This window comes from Myripristis murdjan, chromosome 15, assembly GCF_902150065.1.
Source record: "Myripristis murdjan chromosome 15, fMyrMur1.1, whole genome shotgun sequence".
NCBI lineage: Eukaryota > Metazoa > Chordata > Actinopteri > Holocentriformes > Holocentridae > Myripristis > Myripristis murdjan.
Genome location: NC_043994.1, coordinates 5,868,473 through 5,886,412, shown reverse-complemented (window position 1 = coordinate 5,886,412; position 17,940 = coordinate 5,868,473). Strand labels below are relative to the sequence as shown.

The window sequence follows — 17,940 nt, the reverse complement described above, 5'->3', positions numbered from 1 at the left end:
AAGACAAGATGGAAGGAGGCAAAGAGGAGTAGAGGATGCAGGGTGAATGTGTCATGAGAGCAGAACTGAAAACAAGAATGACAAAGTGTAATCTGCAGATAGGGATTATAGAGATTTAGAAAGAACGGAATGCACCTCTCCTCTCGTTGGGTTTTGAATGAGAGCTCTTCATGAAGCTTTTTTTAATGCCACTCTCACATTTAAGCAGCCTTGATCTCACTAGCAATGCGACTCAGCTCTGGCTGGCATGGTTAAAGGAGAGCACCAAAAACACACAAAAACAGACAGTTTCACTCTTTTTGTAAGATTATGTTACCAATCCCATCTTGAAATTGACTGGACATCCCAACTAATAGGACACGGATGCAACAAAAATCTTAGGCGACATGTTTTTGAGTCTTTCCATTTCTCCACCACATGTAAGATTTGTGATGGATTATCTAGCACTGGCAGTTTTCAAATTTGTGAAAGCTGTTTTTTTCATAATATGGAAATTTTTTTGAAGGTAGGAAAACAAGCCCTGATATCTCATAGGATCCTGACTGTGTGCAGACACCACAAGAAATGATGCAAAGGACAAGGGAAACTTCGGACATTGGCACAAACCTACAAAAAAACAGCATTATCCCTGAAGGACGGCTGGCTTTCAACCCCTTTATTTGAATCTCTGGTGTGTATTCATGGCTTGTTAGTCCTCCTCATAGCCGCAAACTCTCTTTGGGCTTTGAAACTGTCTGAAGTGGATGGTGAAAATACGTCTGGAAGGATAAAAGCTGTCTGGCCTTGAGAGACTGGAGTAAACAGGGTGCGAGAACACACAAAGACACAGATGTAGACACACTTGCAACCATACATATCGACATACACATTTTCCATGCACAAGTCTGAGTGGTGGAAACTGCAAAAACAAGTGAAGGAATGGTAGGAAAAGGTAAAAGGGGATGCAGACATTTTGAGCCAGACATTTTGTATTGCGGACAACATCTAAAACCACCACATCTAGAACGTACCTCATCGAGAACTACCTTCTGTACATACAATAATCCAAATTAGTTCCACAAGTTCTGCCAAATCGGCAATCTGATTAGTCAAATAGGCATGCAGCCCAGGATTTATGAGCCTATAAACAAGACTTCTTTCTCTTTCTAGTTCAGCATTGGCTTAAAAAAGCGTGAATGGACGTCAGAGTGAGGGTAGAGGGAGGGTCGTCTGGGAAGGCCTGGACCTGGGCCAGGTGACACTGTGGAGCAAGGCCATTATGGTAGCAGAGGAAGAGGAAGTAGGGGAGCTGGCGGACAGGAAATAGGAAATGGCAAGGAGACAGAGTTCTGAAGGAGGGAAGAGAAGGGAACATTAGCGTGGTCAATCCACCTCAAGCCATGAGGAACCGGGAGGAGACTGAGGGGGACAGCAACAGAGACAGAGGGGGGAGAGGCCGAGAACACAGTCGGGGAGTTGAGGATAAATATGATAGAATGCGATATGAGCAAAGAGATAGAGAAAAAAAAAAAAAACAAAGACGGAAAGCACATAAGAGCGATGAACTTTAAGGGGGGGTGGAGAGGTGGTGGGGGGGTGAATGAGATAAAAATAACAATGGAAAGATGCAGCGAGAGGTTTCCCAGACCATCTCCTCTCATCCCCTGCTGCTCTCCTTGCTGTGAAGAGGCCTGAAGTTCATAAGGGCTGCTGGACTTTCCACAGATCAGACCCTCCAGACTTCACAAGGCCTCACAATTGGCAGTTTACTTAATATTTGGCCATGTGTTATTATTCCTGTCGTCTCTTTCGCAGTCGACCCACTGAGGTTCCTTTTTCTTTCATTTAAGGCCTGTTCTCTGTAACCCTGTCCCTTGCCGGGTCTTGTTTCCCCATTTGCTTTTCAAGGAGTGTGTTGCTCTTGGAAAGTAGGACTGGTATCTTTAACATCTGCCTTTTCTCCTCAGCTCCCATCCCTTGACCAAGTAATTCCCATGAATACACAATCATTCTATGATCACAGGAACATTTTCCTCATCTGTGGTCAAGGCGCTATCGATCTGACTCTTGCACTCTTTTATTGCCGTCACAATAAACATACAGAATTTACATATAAACAGAATGGATTACTCATAAAATTGTGACAAAGACAAAAGACAAATCCAGCGTCACAAAGACAGGACATCAACCTTGGGCCAATCCAGATAAGGAAGATTTCCTTCCCATCGGGTGATTACACAGCGCCACCTTTGCCCCTGTTTTTAATTCAAAACACAAAGTTACAGATGATGATGTTCTTTTAAAACACCAGTGAAAGACTGAACTAATCCAGAATGCCTTTAGGTAAGACATAAATATGAACCTAAAAATCTATTTCTAATGATTTGGATATCTTCTACAGTCTTTCCGGTCCCTATAGGTCACAAACTGGCTACTGAAGATGATATTTCTTTCCTGACATACACACAGCCCTTTCATTTTGACCTGAATAAAACACAAAAACATTATCAACACTCCTCTGCCCCATTTTGCTGAAAGTGTTTATCACTGGAAAGCATTTAAAGGCTTTAATTAGCCTTCAGATTCTGTTTTTTTCCCCTAACAGAGGCGCTCTGAGTAGCTCTTGGCTAACTAGTAGTGATGTGTTGAATAGCTGCTGGCCTGGCAGGCCCCTAAAACTTCTCTCTACCTCCACCTCCAATGTACAAAGTCCACCACTGTTCACGAGTCCGCCACAGCCTCGCTGGTAACTTTCAGGAGCTCTTTTACCCTTTCAGCGGCCCCTGCTGTCCCTCCTGACTCCTTAGAGAACTAGTCACAATAAACCACATGCTCAAAGTAGAGGAGTCCCACAGCTGGGAACCATGCTGGACCGTATCTGTATCTCTTATCGCTCCTCTTGTTGATAACTCGCTCTGCCTCTCTGGGCACTCTTTCACTCGCTCCGTGCCCTTTTACCCCCTTACTTGTCCTACTTTGCTGCTGTCTGACTCTCCATCTCTCTCTCTCTCTTACGTCTACTCGCTATAAACTCTGTTTAAGAGCTTTCAATCCGAAGACAAACAGTGGAGTGTTGTAGCACAAAACTGATTTCTTAACCACACAACTGCCCATTCTTAAATACAAACACACTAAAGTAGCTAATCATGTTGCTGAGTATATAAAGAATGCTATTAAAAAATTCTCCAATACTTAAATCTGGAGCTGAGAGCTACTTGTAACATATGAGAAACCAAAACACATAGAACTTTCTCTTATGTTGTGTACACTGAACCGGAATTAATGGCCTCATTCTATGGAACTTGATCTAAATCCGATGTAAAGCTTAGTTGTGAAAACATCATAAAATATGTTTTGGATTGACTAGATCGGAAGGTTCACACATCGGTATCATAATTTCATGTCAAAGTATTACGGCTCTTTCTTTCCTCTCCATTTTATCACTTCACTTTACAAGGAAATGTGCAGCAAAGCCTTATTCCGCTAAGGAAGCCTTTGTTTTATTGTTAATTTATGAGAATGATGGGGATGTTGTCAGGGTTGAGGCCCTGCCAGGTACCATCAACAGTAATGTCATGCCTATAATAAGTGAAAAAAAATCCCCACTAGGTTTTATGAACAAATTTTCACATACACAAGAAAATAAAAGAGGTTGATTAGCAGTTATCAGTCATGCACCATGGGAATTAGTGGTTGACACAGAGGCAAAATAATTTGTTTAGGTGAAACTATTAATTTTGTAAAATCATGTCATTAACTGAATATTGTTTATGATCTTTGCCATCTAATACCATGCCGTGGTGCTTAAAAGTAACACAGAGTTCTCTCGCTTGTCTTCTTTTAGATAAGCAGATAATACACAGAGAGGACAGGCTGTCTGCCAATTTAAAAAAAAAATCTATAATCTGTAATTACAGCCAATTACAGCATCTTTTGAAGGTGAAAGTTAGCATGAGTGTGCAACTACAGCATGAAGTGCGATCAGAATATTCATAATAAATCAAAGGGAGTGTAGTCACAGTTGTGCTTGTAGGCAGTTGAGACTATTCTCTCTCTCTCGCTGTCTCTCTCTGTCTGTCTTTGCATTCCTCTGTCCTTCACAGGGCAGGTTGAAAGGGTGCTACAAGTGGGGTGATGTTTGGGTAGTGTTCGGAGGCTGGGTTGGCAGGGGTTAGCACACAAAAGAAGCATGACGGCACGGTGCCAGCCAGGCCCCGGCTCGCAGGGAGAAGGCCGGCGGTGTGAATCGCTGAGTTGACAGGCCTGGTGCGACACAGGGCCGGAGCTGGCTCTCTCTCTCTTTCTTTTTTTTGTGTCCACTTGTCTTTCTTTGCTTCCTTTACGGCTTTGTGCGTATCTCCACTTCTCTGTGCGGTTAATTCTTACATGAACTCATCCTCTCGTTCGCAGTCTCTCTCTGCCTTTAAACGCGTAGCCTCGCCTAACAGCTTTTTCTCCTCCCGCTCTTGTTCTCTCCCGTCTCCTGTTTTCAGTCCCTAATTCTCTCCTGCCCTCCCCTCTCCACTCTGAGCAGGCCACAAAGATTTAAAAGCGCCCAATAATAACCAGCCAATAATTATCATTATTAAAATATTAATAATAAATAAATAAGTACATAAATAACTAATTAACTAAATAAATATAAAAAAAAAATAACTGATAACAATAATAATAATAAAGCAAAACTGGGCATTTAAAATTAAAACATAGGCAAAATATACACAAAGTAACCTAGACTTTTTGAAGAAAAAGAAGAAGAAGAAGATGATGATGATGATGATGATACCAGTGACAGTGGTGATGCTGGTGATGGTGCTTATTCATACATTCAGTTTGTTTAAAGCAGCACTGATGATGATGTTAAAGTGCCTTTGAAATGCAGCTCAGCTGGAGCTTAAAGCCGGGACGATGAAAGCTGCATCCAGTGGATACTCAAAGTAGGGCTGGGCAATATAATCAATATTATATCAATATTGTGATATATGACTTGCCATCGTCTGGGACTTTGGATAACATAATAATGTGATATGACAGGTGTTGTCTTTTCCTGGTTTTAGAGGCTGCAGTGCAGGACAGGAATGCCAGCTTGGTCATCATATCCACATTCCTAATGACAGTTTATCAAAATATCATTGTGTGACGATTTTGAGTAATCATTCCTACAATATCATCAGAGTATTGATATTGAAGGATTTGGTAAAAAACAAACAACAAAAAGATATTTGATTTTGTCCATACCGGTGGGGTATAGGGAGGTTACTGTGTTCCCCCATGCAGGTGTTGGAGTTATTTCGATCCGTTTGTTTGATTGCATATTTATTTATGTGTCATTATGGTTTGATTACAGATAGAAGAAATGTTTTCTTTTTTTTTTCAAATCTATTTACATGCATATTGAATGAATATTGCCACACACTGGAACAAAATATTTGTAGTTAGCAGTTACAATGCAACATTAGTCTTCAAAAAGGTATTTTGGTTCATCACCTTGCCAGTTTAAGATAAGGAAATGCTGCCAACTGCCTTTTCTCAAGAACTTTTGTAGATTTTGATGGACTTCTGCAAACAGTTTTGGGCTGCTGGTTGCTTTCTAGATCTTATTTACATAAATAAGATGTTGTTGCTGATGTTTTTTCTGTGAAAAAGTTGAAGTGCCTGATATGTAATTGTCTCTAAGGGCAGTTACTTTTCCATGCAAATCATGTTTCTGAGGAGATAAAAGGACTTGTGATGTTTCTCCTAGTGCAGCTTGGTCTGACTTTGGTTCATCCGACTTTGATCATGAAAGGATTCCAACATTTCCGTCTTCCATAAAGAAGAGGAAAATGTTTTAAGAGACAAGTGCACACACAAACGTTAAGCACAAGACACTCGCACTGAGCAGCCAAACTCATCAAACGTCCCAGTGAGTGGATCCCCTCATAACGTCGAATGCTTCCCTGAAACCCTCTGAAATATTGCCCCTCAAATAAACACAGCAGTGCGAGCCAGGGCACACAACTTATCAGAGCAATTAGGATGTCCAGCTACAAACAGTGACAATGTACTTCTGTGGAATCCAGAAACACACACACACACACACACACATACATAAAGACAGGGGAATACAAACACCATCAATGAGGAGACAAAAACTAGAGCACTCATTTACATACACACACACACACACACACACACACACACACACACACACACACACACAGAGCCTTTTCATCTGCACCCTGATGGAGGCACTTTGCAGGTCTCCTTGCCTAAAATGGCTGATAGCTCTCCAGTGAAATCACGAAGGCGCAGACGAGCAAACGGGATACACTCTGTTCCGCAGCCTGAGGAAACTCCTCTTGCCTTTCCTAATCACTTGGTCATTCCCCCCATATCACTTTATTTCTCCTTATTTCTGCCTTTTCTCTCTTCCCATCTCTCTCTCTTTTCATTCCCTGGTGGCTGAGAGTCTACTGTCTCTGACCTGTTTCTTTAACACCAACTGGGTTTATGTTTCAATACAATTTCCCAAATTTGGGATCAGGAAAGTACATCTATCTATCTTGGCCTGATATGACGGTGGTGACTGGCAAATCCCTGCTGATTCAAAAGTTTTTGGCATGAAAGTGAAAGAGAAATAGCGCCAAGGGTCATTTTTATCTCGTTCTGTACTCCTCTCAGTTTCTATATTTCTTAGTTAGGCTTGAGGCGTTTCACTTTGATAAAACACCTCAAACAATCTGAATCCATCATTTCACACCCTTTCATGAACAATCTAGCGCCACACACATGCATGCCGCTCATAAACCAGCCAGACCACAATCAATATCTGACACATCTCAAAAATCTCACGGCGAGACAAAAGGTAGACCACAAGAAGAAGGAACAAATTAGAGGATGAGAAACAGATGTGAGAGGTTCATTCTTTCTGCTTCTGACAAATTAGAACCAGGGAATATGTTAAGAGAGGAGATGAGCTCATGACTGATAAATAATTATCCCCACCACAGCACGCGAACGAGCCCAAAACACAAAAAGGGCCACTTCACTTTAATTTAGTAGCTTGCAGAGACTATTTACTGTCAGCCTCTAGATTCTATCAAAAGATCATATAACATTAACAACTAATTTAATTTTCCTGGGAAATAGTGCAAAACACCAGCAGCGTGAGTACAATATACCCTCCATGTAATGTGCATCTGTGTCTGGCAGGCAGGTTATAGTACACCATTATTTGAATTGCATTATGGCCTTGCGTGCTGAGGCAGACCGAGCAAACAAAACCTGCATGAGCACATGAACTTAGTGAAATAAGTCACCACATATGTTGCAGCACTGTTTTTTTTTTTTTTTTTAATATAATCTCAATCAGGAGTCTGTTGGAGTTCAGGTCTTGATTAGCCGGCTGTAATCTGTGCCATATGAAAGCAATCTCGCCAGATCCGCGCCATTCCAGAAACTTCCTGACCAGGTAGTGTGCTATCTGCCGTGATGAATCACTGCTTATTGCGCCCAGCAGGTAGCAAGTTTACAACATGGTAGTGAGTTATTTGTCTCCTCTCCTGATCAAACACGAAAGGTCACAGAGGTCATGTGTATTAACCTTTCCTTAAAAGAAGTCTTAACCTGAACAGACGTGGCTCTTCTGTGACAGACTGATGATGACTCCTTTGCTTGCTCTGACTCGCTCGAGACTCGGGGTTGAATTTGTAGTTTTGAAAGAGGCGAGTCTGCTGTCTTTTTGCATTTAAGTCTTTTGGTGTTACGTCTGAGCTCTCTTTTTTTCCTGTCTTTTTTTTTTTTTTTTTTGCAGACGTTTCAGTGTCTGATCGGCATCCTCTTCTCAAATGCCTCCTGTGGCTTTTGTACTTCTCTAAACCACAATGCCACAGTGTCATCTAAGAAAACGACAACTTTGATACATGAACTAACCTCTAAAGTCAAAAGTTCAAGTTCAAGTCTCAACATCAAGAGCTCATGTGATTTCTTATAGGCTACTATGTGGGAATCTTCACCAGTGGGACATCTCTTAACATTTAAACCTTCAATTCCTACATCCAGAAATACCACAATATTAAAAATAAATCAAACAATGATCAGATTATTATTATTTGATTTCTAAAATCACCTACCTTTTATATTTTATAAATACTTTTAAAATCCGTATATGTCTTATGCGACTTGTGTGGGCTGAGCTTTCACCACCGCCTTTGAAACTATTGAGCAACTGGTTCTAAAGGCCTACTAAAGTTGTATCCAGAGGAAGCCTGCTAAAATAAATCATTAAAAAATTAATTATACAATTGCTCATTGCATTATGGTTATGACACAGTGGGAACCTGGGCATATACAGTGTAGGTTTCTTCAGGTAGTTCTAACTACAATCTGCAATACTTAATTGTTAATCAATCCAGCACCCAAACCCTATAGTTCTACTCACTTACAAGGGTATTGTCTACTTTCCATTATACATACATTTAGAATGTCATTGATATTTTTTAATAAATCCATTGGCTGCGAGTCCAACTTATTATACCAGCCACTATCAGAGTGTTAATACAGGCCCAGTCCCACCGCTGCAGCAACAGGTTTCACTGCAAACTATCAGGCAATTCATAACCTAAATAAACAAAAACAAGCGTCTAAAACTGGGTTATATCAACTTCACATGGGCCGTATCAGGAAACTCATAACCTGCTGCACATTGTGAGCAGAGAGAGAGAGAGAGACAGAGAGACAGACGGGTTTATTCCCATGAAAAGTGAGAGAAAAGTCTTACTTCTTTTTCTCCTTATCGGCCGTCATTTTCTGCTTATGCAAAATAACCCCACTTGACGATGGCGTAATTCCCCGAAAGTCCAAGTCCAGCTTCAGGCACGAAATTCAAAAAGAAAAACAAAAAAAGCAAACAGTACATGCGAATGCAAACAGCGCAGTGAGACGTGCGCACTCCTTTGCGGTCAAAGTAAGCCAGTCAAAGTTATGTCATGAAACCCGCTGCTCCGCTTCAGTCCATGTTAGAGGGCTGATCGCGGCTGCAGGCTGGAGGGGATCGGGGCTATACAGTCTCAGAGCACTGCCGAGGATTGTATAGCCTTTCACCCAGTTCACCCCAAGGTAAGTCCGCAGGCTGCTTTCGCGTTGCGAGCTGTCGATGAGAGCCGCTTGATGTCCGCTCGTCAAAAGTTTCCTCGCTGGCTGCTCTGAAATTCCCAGAGCCCCCCCTCGCTCTCCGTCCTCCTCCCCCCTGCGCTCAGCTGGCCCGCTGGCAGCCGCTGCTCCGGCCAGAACCACTGATTGGTGCACACCGCCTCCAGCGGCCCCGCCCCCCCGTGCACCGACTGTCGGTCAACCCACCCACCTGTAACCCCTCCCTCCCGCCCCGCGGCCTCACCTCCCGCCCCGCGGCCTCACCTCCCCGGGCGGACGGAGCTCATGCCCGCCATGCAGGATGCTCTCAAGGGGTGGTGGGCACACTGGTTTTATTCATTTATTCATACTTTATTGATGTTTGTTAGTTTAGGTTAGTTATAGTTCTTAATTTATTCATGTATAGCTATTTCTACTGTCTTTTTTTTAAAAAAATCTCTTTATCTGTCAACATCCTTCTGTTTTCTGTCTGTTGTGGTTTGCATCTTTTGCTTTTTAACCTTATCTTGATTTGACCAGAATCTTTCTATGAATTTGGCTTTCTGTTGTTTTTTTGCTGCCGCTGTTGTTTGCCAAAGCACTTTGTAAACTCGGTTTTAAAAGGTGCTCTGTAAATAAATAAATAAATAAATAAATAAAATTATTATTATTATTATTATTATTATTATTATTATTTTGATGATGGTGATGATGATGATTACTATTATTATTAACTACTACAATCTGCAATTACTACTACTACAACTACTACTACTACCAGCAGCACCACCACCACCACTACTACTACCGCTACTACTACTACTAATAATAATAATAATAGTTCTTATACATTAAAATCTGTGTAGAGTGTATGGCTCTACACTCAGTAGTTCTGCGGTTCATGTCAGCAGCTCTGCTATAAATTCTACCTTTTAACAAAGTTTATAATGTTCAGTTTTTGTTGACATTATGGAGAATGAGTAAATTTAATTTTTTGTTTATTACTGAGGTTGTAGTTCGCAGAGGTCTTGTACTGGACTACATTATATTGAGAGGTGTTTCTAATTTTTTGTCCTCCCTATTTATATTCATGAAGGGGACAGAATAGTAGAAACAGCTCTCAGTAAAACGCAGTCCAGTCCAACAGCAGCAGTAACTATGAGCTCAGTGCCAAACATAGAAGTGAATGAACACCTGGATTAGATAGATAGATAGATAGATAGATAGATAGATAGATAGATAGATAGATAGATAGATAGATACTTTATTCATCCCGCAGGAAATTCATAGTTTTTCAGCAGTATCCACCGCCTTTTACTGTGACAACAAGAAAAGCTGAGCATTATAGGCAGCAATACAATACTCTCTAGATCTATATTTGTTATCTTGCATAAGCATATTGCATATGCATACTGTATAAGCCTTTAATAAAAAAAAAAAAATTCTCAGATTTATTTATTTTATTTTTCACCTATGCTACCTATAGGATAGTTCTTAATATATGAATACATGACCTTTATTATTATTATTATTATTATTATTGTTGTTGTTGTTGTTGTTGTTGTTGTTACCAAAAAGAGAACTTTGTACCCCTACTTTTGCATACTTTTTCTTTTACTCAAAGTATATTTCTGTATTAATTCATTCATTTATTCATTTAGATAGATAGATAGATAGATAGATTACTTGTATTACTTGTATGTGCAAAATGAATTCAGACAATAAATCTAGTGCTGATTCTAATAATAATATTAAAACTCTTGAGGGTGGCCTGGTGGATCAGTGCCAGCAGGAAAAAGAACCGTGCTGCCACTCCTGGTGTCGTGCCAGCATTTGTCATGAATAATGCGTTTGTCCTGGTAGTGTGCATTGCTGTGAATTTGTCACCACACAAAGAAATTATCATGGGGAACATGCACTTAACAGATGACAGACGTATAGCCTGAAAACATGTGGTTTGAGATAAGATCACAAACAAATGTGATCATCATTTATTATGTTTCAACCAGGCAGTTATGTATAAGCTACTTTCATTCTTCACCATCCCATAGGATGTTTTTAATCCTCTGAAAAGTCAGTGATAGGAAAAAAATTCAACTTTCAGCACTGAGAATAGCTTGTTTTCTTCTCTGGCATTAAATCAATCACACGCCGCCAGGAGAAACACATTTTTTAAGGGAAACAAATTTTGGCGTGACAAGACCTTTCCTGGTTTATGTCCCTGGCCTCTGCCCAGTGCATGCTGGGATGGGCTCCAGACCCCATGATGCTGGAAAAAGAGTGAGCAGGTAAAGAAAATGAATGGAGTGATGGAGTGAATGAATGAACTGACTTTACATGGCACTTCTCTAGAACAGCCCTGACGAAGACAATGAACCGACCTGAAAACAAGGTGAAACACTCCAACAAGAGGGCGCTGGCTGAGGGGGGCCTTCCACACGTCATCGGTGAACCCTGACTGCTAAAGCCCAGTTCCCTTTAGCCAGAAGTCTAGACTCAGGAATGACTGGAAGCCTTTTCCCTAGGCATTTGGACTTGTGAAAGCCACAGTCAAATACAAGTAATGCAAAACAGGGCTGATCTGATTTCAGTTAAAATCCTATCTGCTGCTTTCTGCACAAGCCAAAGTTCATGCAGCTGTTTTTTTTTTTTTTTTTTTTTGATTTCTATTTTTATTTTAAGCCAAATTTATGGTCACCACATTTGAGATTGTGCCTTTGAGGCTATGCAATAGGTAGCGATCGTACAAATGGTCAGTCTAGTCTTCATATGTTTTTAGATATTCCACTCTGTATACTTTCAGATGATAGACTACAAATAATAAAAGAGCAAGGGCAGTGGTAAGAGTGCCAAACTTGAATTTAACTTGGACACATTGGAAGGCCTGAATCTATGCTCTGTTGTATCAGTAGAGCTGGACTGACACACTTAAAAGCAGCAACATGAGAATCAGAAAAACTCAAAATAATCTTTTAGCTTGTGTGTTTGAGTCTCAAGATATAGTAGAGCTTATAAGGTTGACCTATCACATTCACAATGTAACATATTGCATGTTGCATTATATGGTAATTTCTAAGGCAAAAACAATGTGAGGTGAAGATAGATATTACTTAGGTTTTTCATAAGTGTCGGGGAAAAAGTCAAGTCAGCCGTTACATGAAGAAAAAATAGACACTAAAATTATCCATGTGTTCGCTGTGGGTTTTTCATTCCCATACTCCATGCTTGTAACTCACTAGCATGCACTTTATTGAGTGTAACATAGTCAGTTTTGACTTTAGGATTACTTACCACTTTGTTTTAGAGTTGCAACAAGTTCATATTCTTCTTATCTTAGATGTTATGAGTCACAGCCAACCATTCCATTCCATATAAACACAACAGGATCTTCTGGGGAACATGGATGATGGCATTCATAGCTTAGGCTACAGTCATCAGCAAAGTCACCCATTTCCGATACTACTGGGCTGAATACTCATCTACATCATTTCTGATTTGGCTGGGTCTCCCTTCACCCCAAAACACTGGTGCTGTAATGGTGCTCTGTAATTGCACTAATTAGGTAAGAATAAACATGGAGTTAATTTACAGCCGACAGAGAAGTAAACATACATGGAGCCGTCGGCCCTGCTTAAACCAGAGGAGAAACTTGATTTCCGCTTGAACTCACTTAACAGGGTCACATGACGTCAGCAAGAGAGCATCTCATAGAATTGCATCTAACAGTTAGTTTCACGGGGAACCACAAGAAAACTGTATCTATCCGCCTCTAATTCATATACTCATACTCAGCTGGTTGGTGTTCCTCAGCGGGAAATAGTTCCCAACAGAACTGTGGGGCGGTGGATTATGCCGGGTGTCTGTGTCATTGTTTTTGGAAAGAGCTGTTACTATTGAGTTTTTCACATGTACATTTTTGACGGTTCAAGCTCCACAAAGGAATACCGATCCAGCCCCATTGTCCTGGGGTGCTGGGAGACAGGGAGGACTGGGACAGACTGGAAACTTTGCCAAGGCACATGGGTAAGTGGGACAATATCTTCTTTTGTATTGTGAGTGAACTGTTCCCTCAAGATACACAGCAGCCTCAGTGAAATTGCAGATGGAGATTTAGTAATCACTTTTTTTTTCTTTAAAAACAGGTCCCAGGACATTTTTCATAATATTAAGAATTATGTAATGCTGGCTTGTAACTCTTCCAATTCTTAGTGCAGGAATATTTTTAATAGAAGAGCTTATCTAACTGGCCAATTTTCATGCATATTCCTGCTAAATAAACACACACACTGGAACAAACGTCACTGTTGCTGCTTTGATCATTACCCAGATATTATAAGTGGAACTGAAATGACAGAGTCCAATATAAAAAGTTCAAAAGAACTGAAGACAAAACAGCCACTTGTTTTTGACATGATATTTAATTGGTTTCCAAAAATCAAAATACACCTTCACATCCTTTTAGAATACAGTACATTTGGCACGCAGCGCAAAAAAAAAAAAAAAAAAAAAAAATCAATGTAAAACAAAGGAGGGAATAAACAAAAAATCATAAAGGAAAACAAACACAGGTCAAATGACAAAATGTACATACAAAAGCTTCACAAATACAGGGACTGCAAACATACTCAAACCATGTACATACAGTAACATACTGCAAATGACCCGAGGAAGGTGCGATGTTCGATACTGTACGTAAAAACATAATACTATATCCTTTACCACTATCTGAAGTCAGCCTCATTGCCTTTGCGTGTAAAGTACAAATTCAGTTCAGCTCGCTTCCTTTACTTGAAAGCCAGGCAAAGGAAGCATCCTGCATGGAATATTCTTTTTTTTTTTTGCTTCTCACAAACATGAAAATAGGCAAAGTGAAGGGACGGGGAGTGGAAAATTTGGAGTTAGCATTTGGCATTTAGCTCTGAGGACCACTGGGAGAGAACATCCTCTCTGAGCCCTGGTGGGACCGAGGGCCTGCTAGGATTTCGTTTTAGCCAAGTTGCATCAGGAGACACATTAAAACCAGTGAGACCGTCATGCAAGATAGCGATAGTGGGATGAAGAGAGGAGGGAAAGAGAAGAGGAATAACAAAATGATGCAGAAAAGAACAGAAAACGAGAATGACGGACACGATAAAACCTGAAAGAAATCGGATAAAATCGGAAATCGGTGGAAATTAGTTGGCAGTAAGACTACTTTTGCACTGCTATCCATACTAACTGCACTGGATGATTCACTGTCACAGGTGTGTATGTGTGTGTGTGTGTGTGTTTGGGGGAGGGAAGGTATGTGTTTCAGCAATAAATTGTTTTTCCCATCACTACAGCTACTGTATTTGGACTCTAGCACTACTTCTACTTCCTCTATTTATTTTTCTACTTCTTCTTCTACTACTACTACCGCTGCCTCAGCTGCTATGTTTTCTACAGGTGTGCACACATGTACAGCACTACCTAGCTCTCCACCTCTGCTAGTGCACTATTTAGGTGGCCTGCTGGGTGACATGGCAACTCATCTGTTATGGAAACAAATATCACTAACACACATACATCACATACACCACAGCAGAAAGCACTATTCCGCACAAATCCATCTCCTCTGCGCCTGGTAATTTCCTGACATTCCCACCTCACATCCCTACAGCTGCAATTGAGGAAAGTTACACCACTGAAATACTGATTTATTGGATGAGGAAATCTGCCATTGAGATAATTATCACTCCTATGTGCCGTTAAACAAATTGTACTGTATCACCCGGTACCTGCGTGTAAGTGTGTGTGAGGTTTTCGGGAAGCACAAGGGGCGGAAAACCACTGAAGACAGAAAGAAAGGAAGAAAAAAGAAAAGAGAAACAAGCAGCAGAACAGGCTTCGGTGACAAAAACAAATTAAGGGGAAAAAAAAACAGTCTTACAAACACAGAGTATTGCACATGGACTTTTCTTGAAGATTTTTAGTTTCAACACACTATAATATCATATGTCTGACCATGCAACACGGGGTTAACACCTCTGGAGTTTTCTCTGAGGACTGTTTGCTAGATGAGCTTATTTTATATACAAGAAGTGGTCTGTACAGAGACGAGCGGATGGGTCGGAAAACACGGTGGGTTCTTCTCGACCCCACGTGCACGCGGGAGCCTTGTTGCAGGAACTCAGACATTTCTGACGGGTCGCCAACAAGACCATCCAGTAAAAACAACAAAGAGTAAAACATTTAAATAAAAATAAAACATCATAAAGCATCAGGAGAGGGAACTTCTTCCTGACCCCGCTGCTGATGCTGCAAGCGCACGTACACACACACACACACAAACACAAGTCACACATCAAATACATTCAGTTTAACACACAGTCGCGCACGTGCACTAACACATTCACCTCTGTTAAAATCCATGACATTCATTTGGAATCGTGTGGATTTTGGATTTCATGAACAGACCTGAACAAGTCCAGTACGGTAACTGATCACGCAGTTACACACACACACACACACACACACACACACACACACAAGGCATTTCATCATCAAGAAGTGGTCATGGACGAGGATTTAAGGAGCCGCCCCGGACGATCTTATTCCAGGAGTCGCCAGAAGAGTTCGGTTCAGGAATCAAACATTGGAATTCAAAGGGGCACCTTGAGATTTTAGATGTTCGCTTTATATTAGTCTTCACCAGACACTTATCACAATGTCAAGTATCAAGTGTGAAAAAAAAAAACAAACAAAAAAAAAAACAGCTTGTTAGCATCATCCCTCATTAGGTTTGGTATGTTGCAACCCCGGCTCTATTAACACATCGATACCCATGATTTATGACGAGACAGTGCCAGCTTGGAAATTTACAAGATGGAAATTGCAAAGTGAACGCAGCTTCAGCCACGTTAGCAGCAGAACGTTGTAAATGCATTCAAGGCAACGCGCTATCATGAAGGCTTGTTAAGACCTGTTAGACAGCACCGTTTGCAACCATTTGTCTGGGCAGACGATTTAAAGACGTACTGAACTGCGCTGCGAGGGCGCTGTTCTTAAAAACGGCATTTATAATGTTGCTGCAACGGTTAAAGCTCGAGGTAAGACTATATTATATACAGTAGGCTATGATTGCAAATGATGGGTATGAGCATTTTCACACAATAGGGGTTGAAAGATACCAAACCTCCTTTCATAACTGTGGATGCTGCTAGTGGTCAGCTTATCTAGTTAGTGAGCAGCTAATAAACTCGCTTAGATAAGATTCTTAGCTAGTTCAAGAAAGCTTAACTAACTGCGTAAAAGTGAAAATACCGTGGTGTCTCTTCTATGGCGCGGCATCCTAAGCCAACCGGTAAAGCTGGCGGTGTTGACTCAAGTGTTGAATGTTTTTACTAAAAGCTGATACCAGTCCAGACTAAGATTTCACCTTGATTTCATCAGCTAAAAACTCTTGAGTTCTCGCTTTTTGCATTATTTCATTATTTAATCATTTCACATCTCTGTCTCCTTTTACATTTCGGTCAATACTGCATGAAATACCTTTTTCAAGACCTTTTTTTTTTCTTTTAATACAATCATTGGTTCAATGAAACTTTTTGCATTCACATATATGGTTAGGGAAGAAAAAACATTCTTAAAACACATAAAAATACATACAGGATACAGCACATGTACAGAAATGACAGCTTTATGCTTTCTAGAGGCACGTGCACCCGCCCATGCATTCACGCTTGTACACATACACACGCCCTCTCACTCTCTCTCACACACACACACACAGACATAAAGCACACACACACACACACAGCCCATGACCTTGTCCGTCTAACGTCTTCAGCACACAAACAGGTTGAAAACGAAATATTCTCTTTTCGATCCATATTCCATCGGTCGGGCTTTTGGTGGTGACGCAACAAGTAACAGCCCCACCCCGCCAAACAGTTTGGGTTGGCCCGCTGTTCTGACTGCAGCAGAAACTGGTCTGGACCAACTCACTGGACCTCTGATGACAAATCAAGGGGTGCTCGGGTGGTTCTTACAGTATTTGACCTGCACTTCCATGATGCTCGGGCATACAGTTTGATGGGACATGCATAAATGGACGAACAAGACAGGAGAACTAGAGCGATGATGAGCGATACAGATGGTCTAGTATATTTCCTGGAGTGGCCGGGTTCAAGGTCAAGAGCACTCACTCCGAAGGCCTAGTTTCTTAGCGATTTCACCGTTTCACTGAATACTACGTCTTTGAGCTTGCGAGTTGTTTTCGTGTGTGCACATGTGTGTTTATGTATAAATATAGTGAGTGAACAGTCACATGTATGTATGTGTATTCTAGAGTGTGTGCTAGTGTGTGTGTTTCTAGGCCGCGGTCTCCTCTCCGAAGTAAGAGAAGCCTTTGAACTCATCTTGGTTGATCTGCTTGATGATGGTGTCGTCCACCGGTGTCAGGACAGGCTCCTCACGCGTGAAGTCCTGGTCAAAGTTATTCACATCCCTTTTGGTTTTCTGCAAGGTAACCACAAGAGAGAGGGGAGTTAAGACGCACCGGGCGCCTAGATGTTGGAAAGGCGGCCTTCCACTTCCAATCCTGGACCCCAATTTGTTAAGCAAAGCCTTACTGAAACAATGGAACCATGCTGAGCCCTTAATAAATAAATGTTATAACAGAAATAAAATGAGAAGTGGATCTTATTCCATTTTGATATCATTATGTGAGTTTGATCAATATAAAGGTTTCTCTTCTCAGTGAGAACAGAACAATTTTATCACATTTGTTGTTAGGCTGACTCTTTGATTACTCAATCTAGTGCAAAACTCTATGAAGACTAACTCACACAGAATTTCTTTAGTCAAAGGCAGTTTTACCAAAAACAG

At 41.0% G+C, this 17,940-nt stretch overlaps 2 protein-coding genes across 2 annotated transcripts in view; both read right to left on the bottom strand.

The window, feature by feature from the left end:
• epas1b (endothelial PAS domain protein 1b) overlaps positions 1–9,199 on the bottom strand; it is a 58,188-nt gene extending 48,989 nt beyond the window's left edge. The window contains exon 1 of the mRNA XM_030070590.1: positions 8,741–9,199. Coding sequence (XP_029926450.1) covers positions 8,741–8,766 — 26 coding nt within the window. The 5' untranslated portion in view covers positions 8,767–9,199. The remainder of the gene's footprint in view (positions 1–8,740) is intronic.
• Positions 9,200–14,648: 5,449 nt separating this feature from the next.
• The window catches only part of LOC115372337 (protein kinase C epsilon type-like), a 103,905-nt gene continuing 100,613 nt past the window's right edge, over positions 14,649–17,940 (bottom strand). Inside the window, exon 15 of the mRNA XM_030070146.1 lies at positions 14,649–17,571. Coding sequence (XP_029926006.1) covers positions 17,425–17,571 — 147 coding nt within the window. The 3' untranslated portion in view covers positions 14,649–17,424. The remainder of the gene's footprint in view (positions 17,572–17,940) is intronic.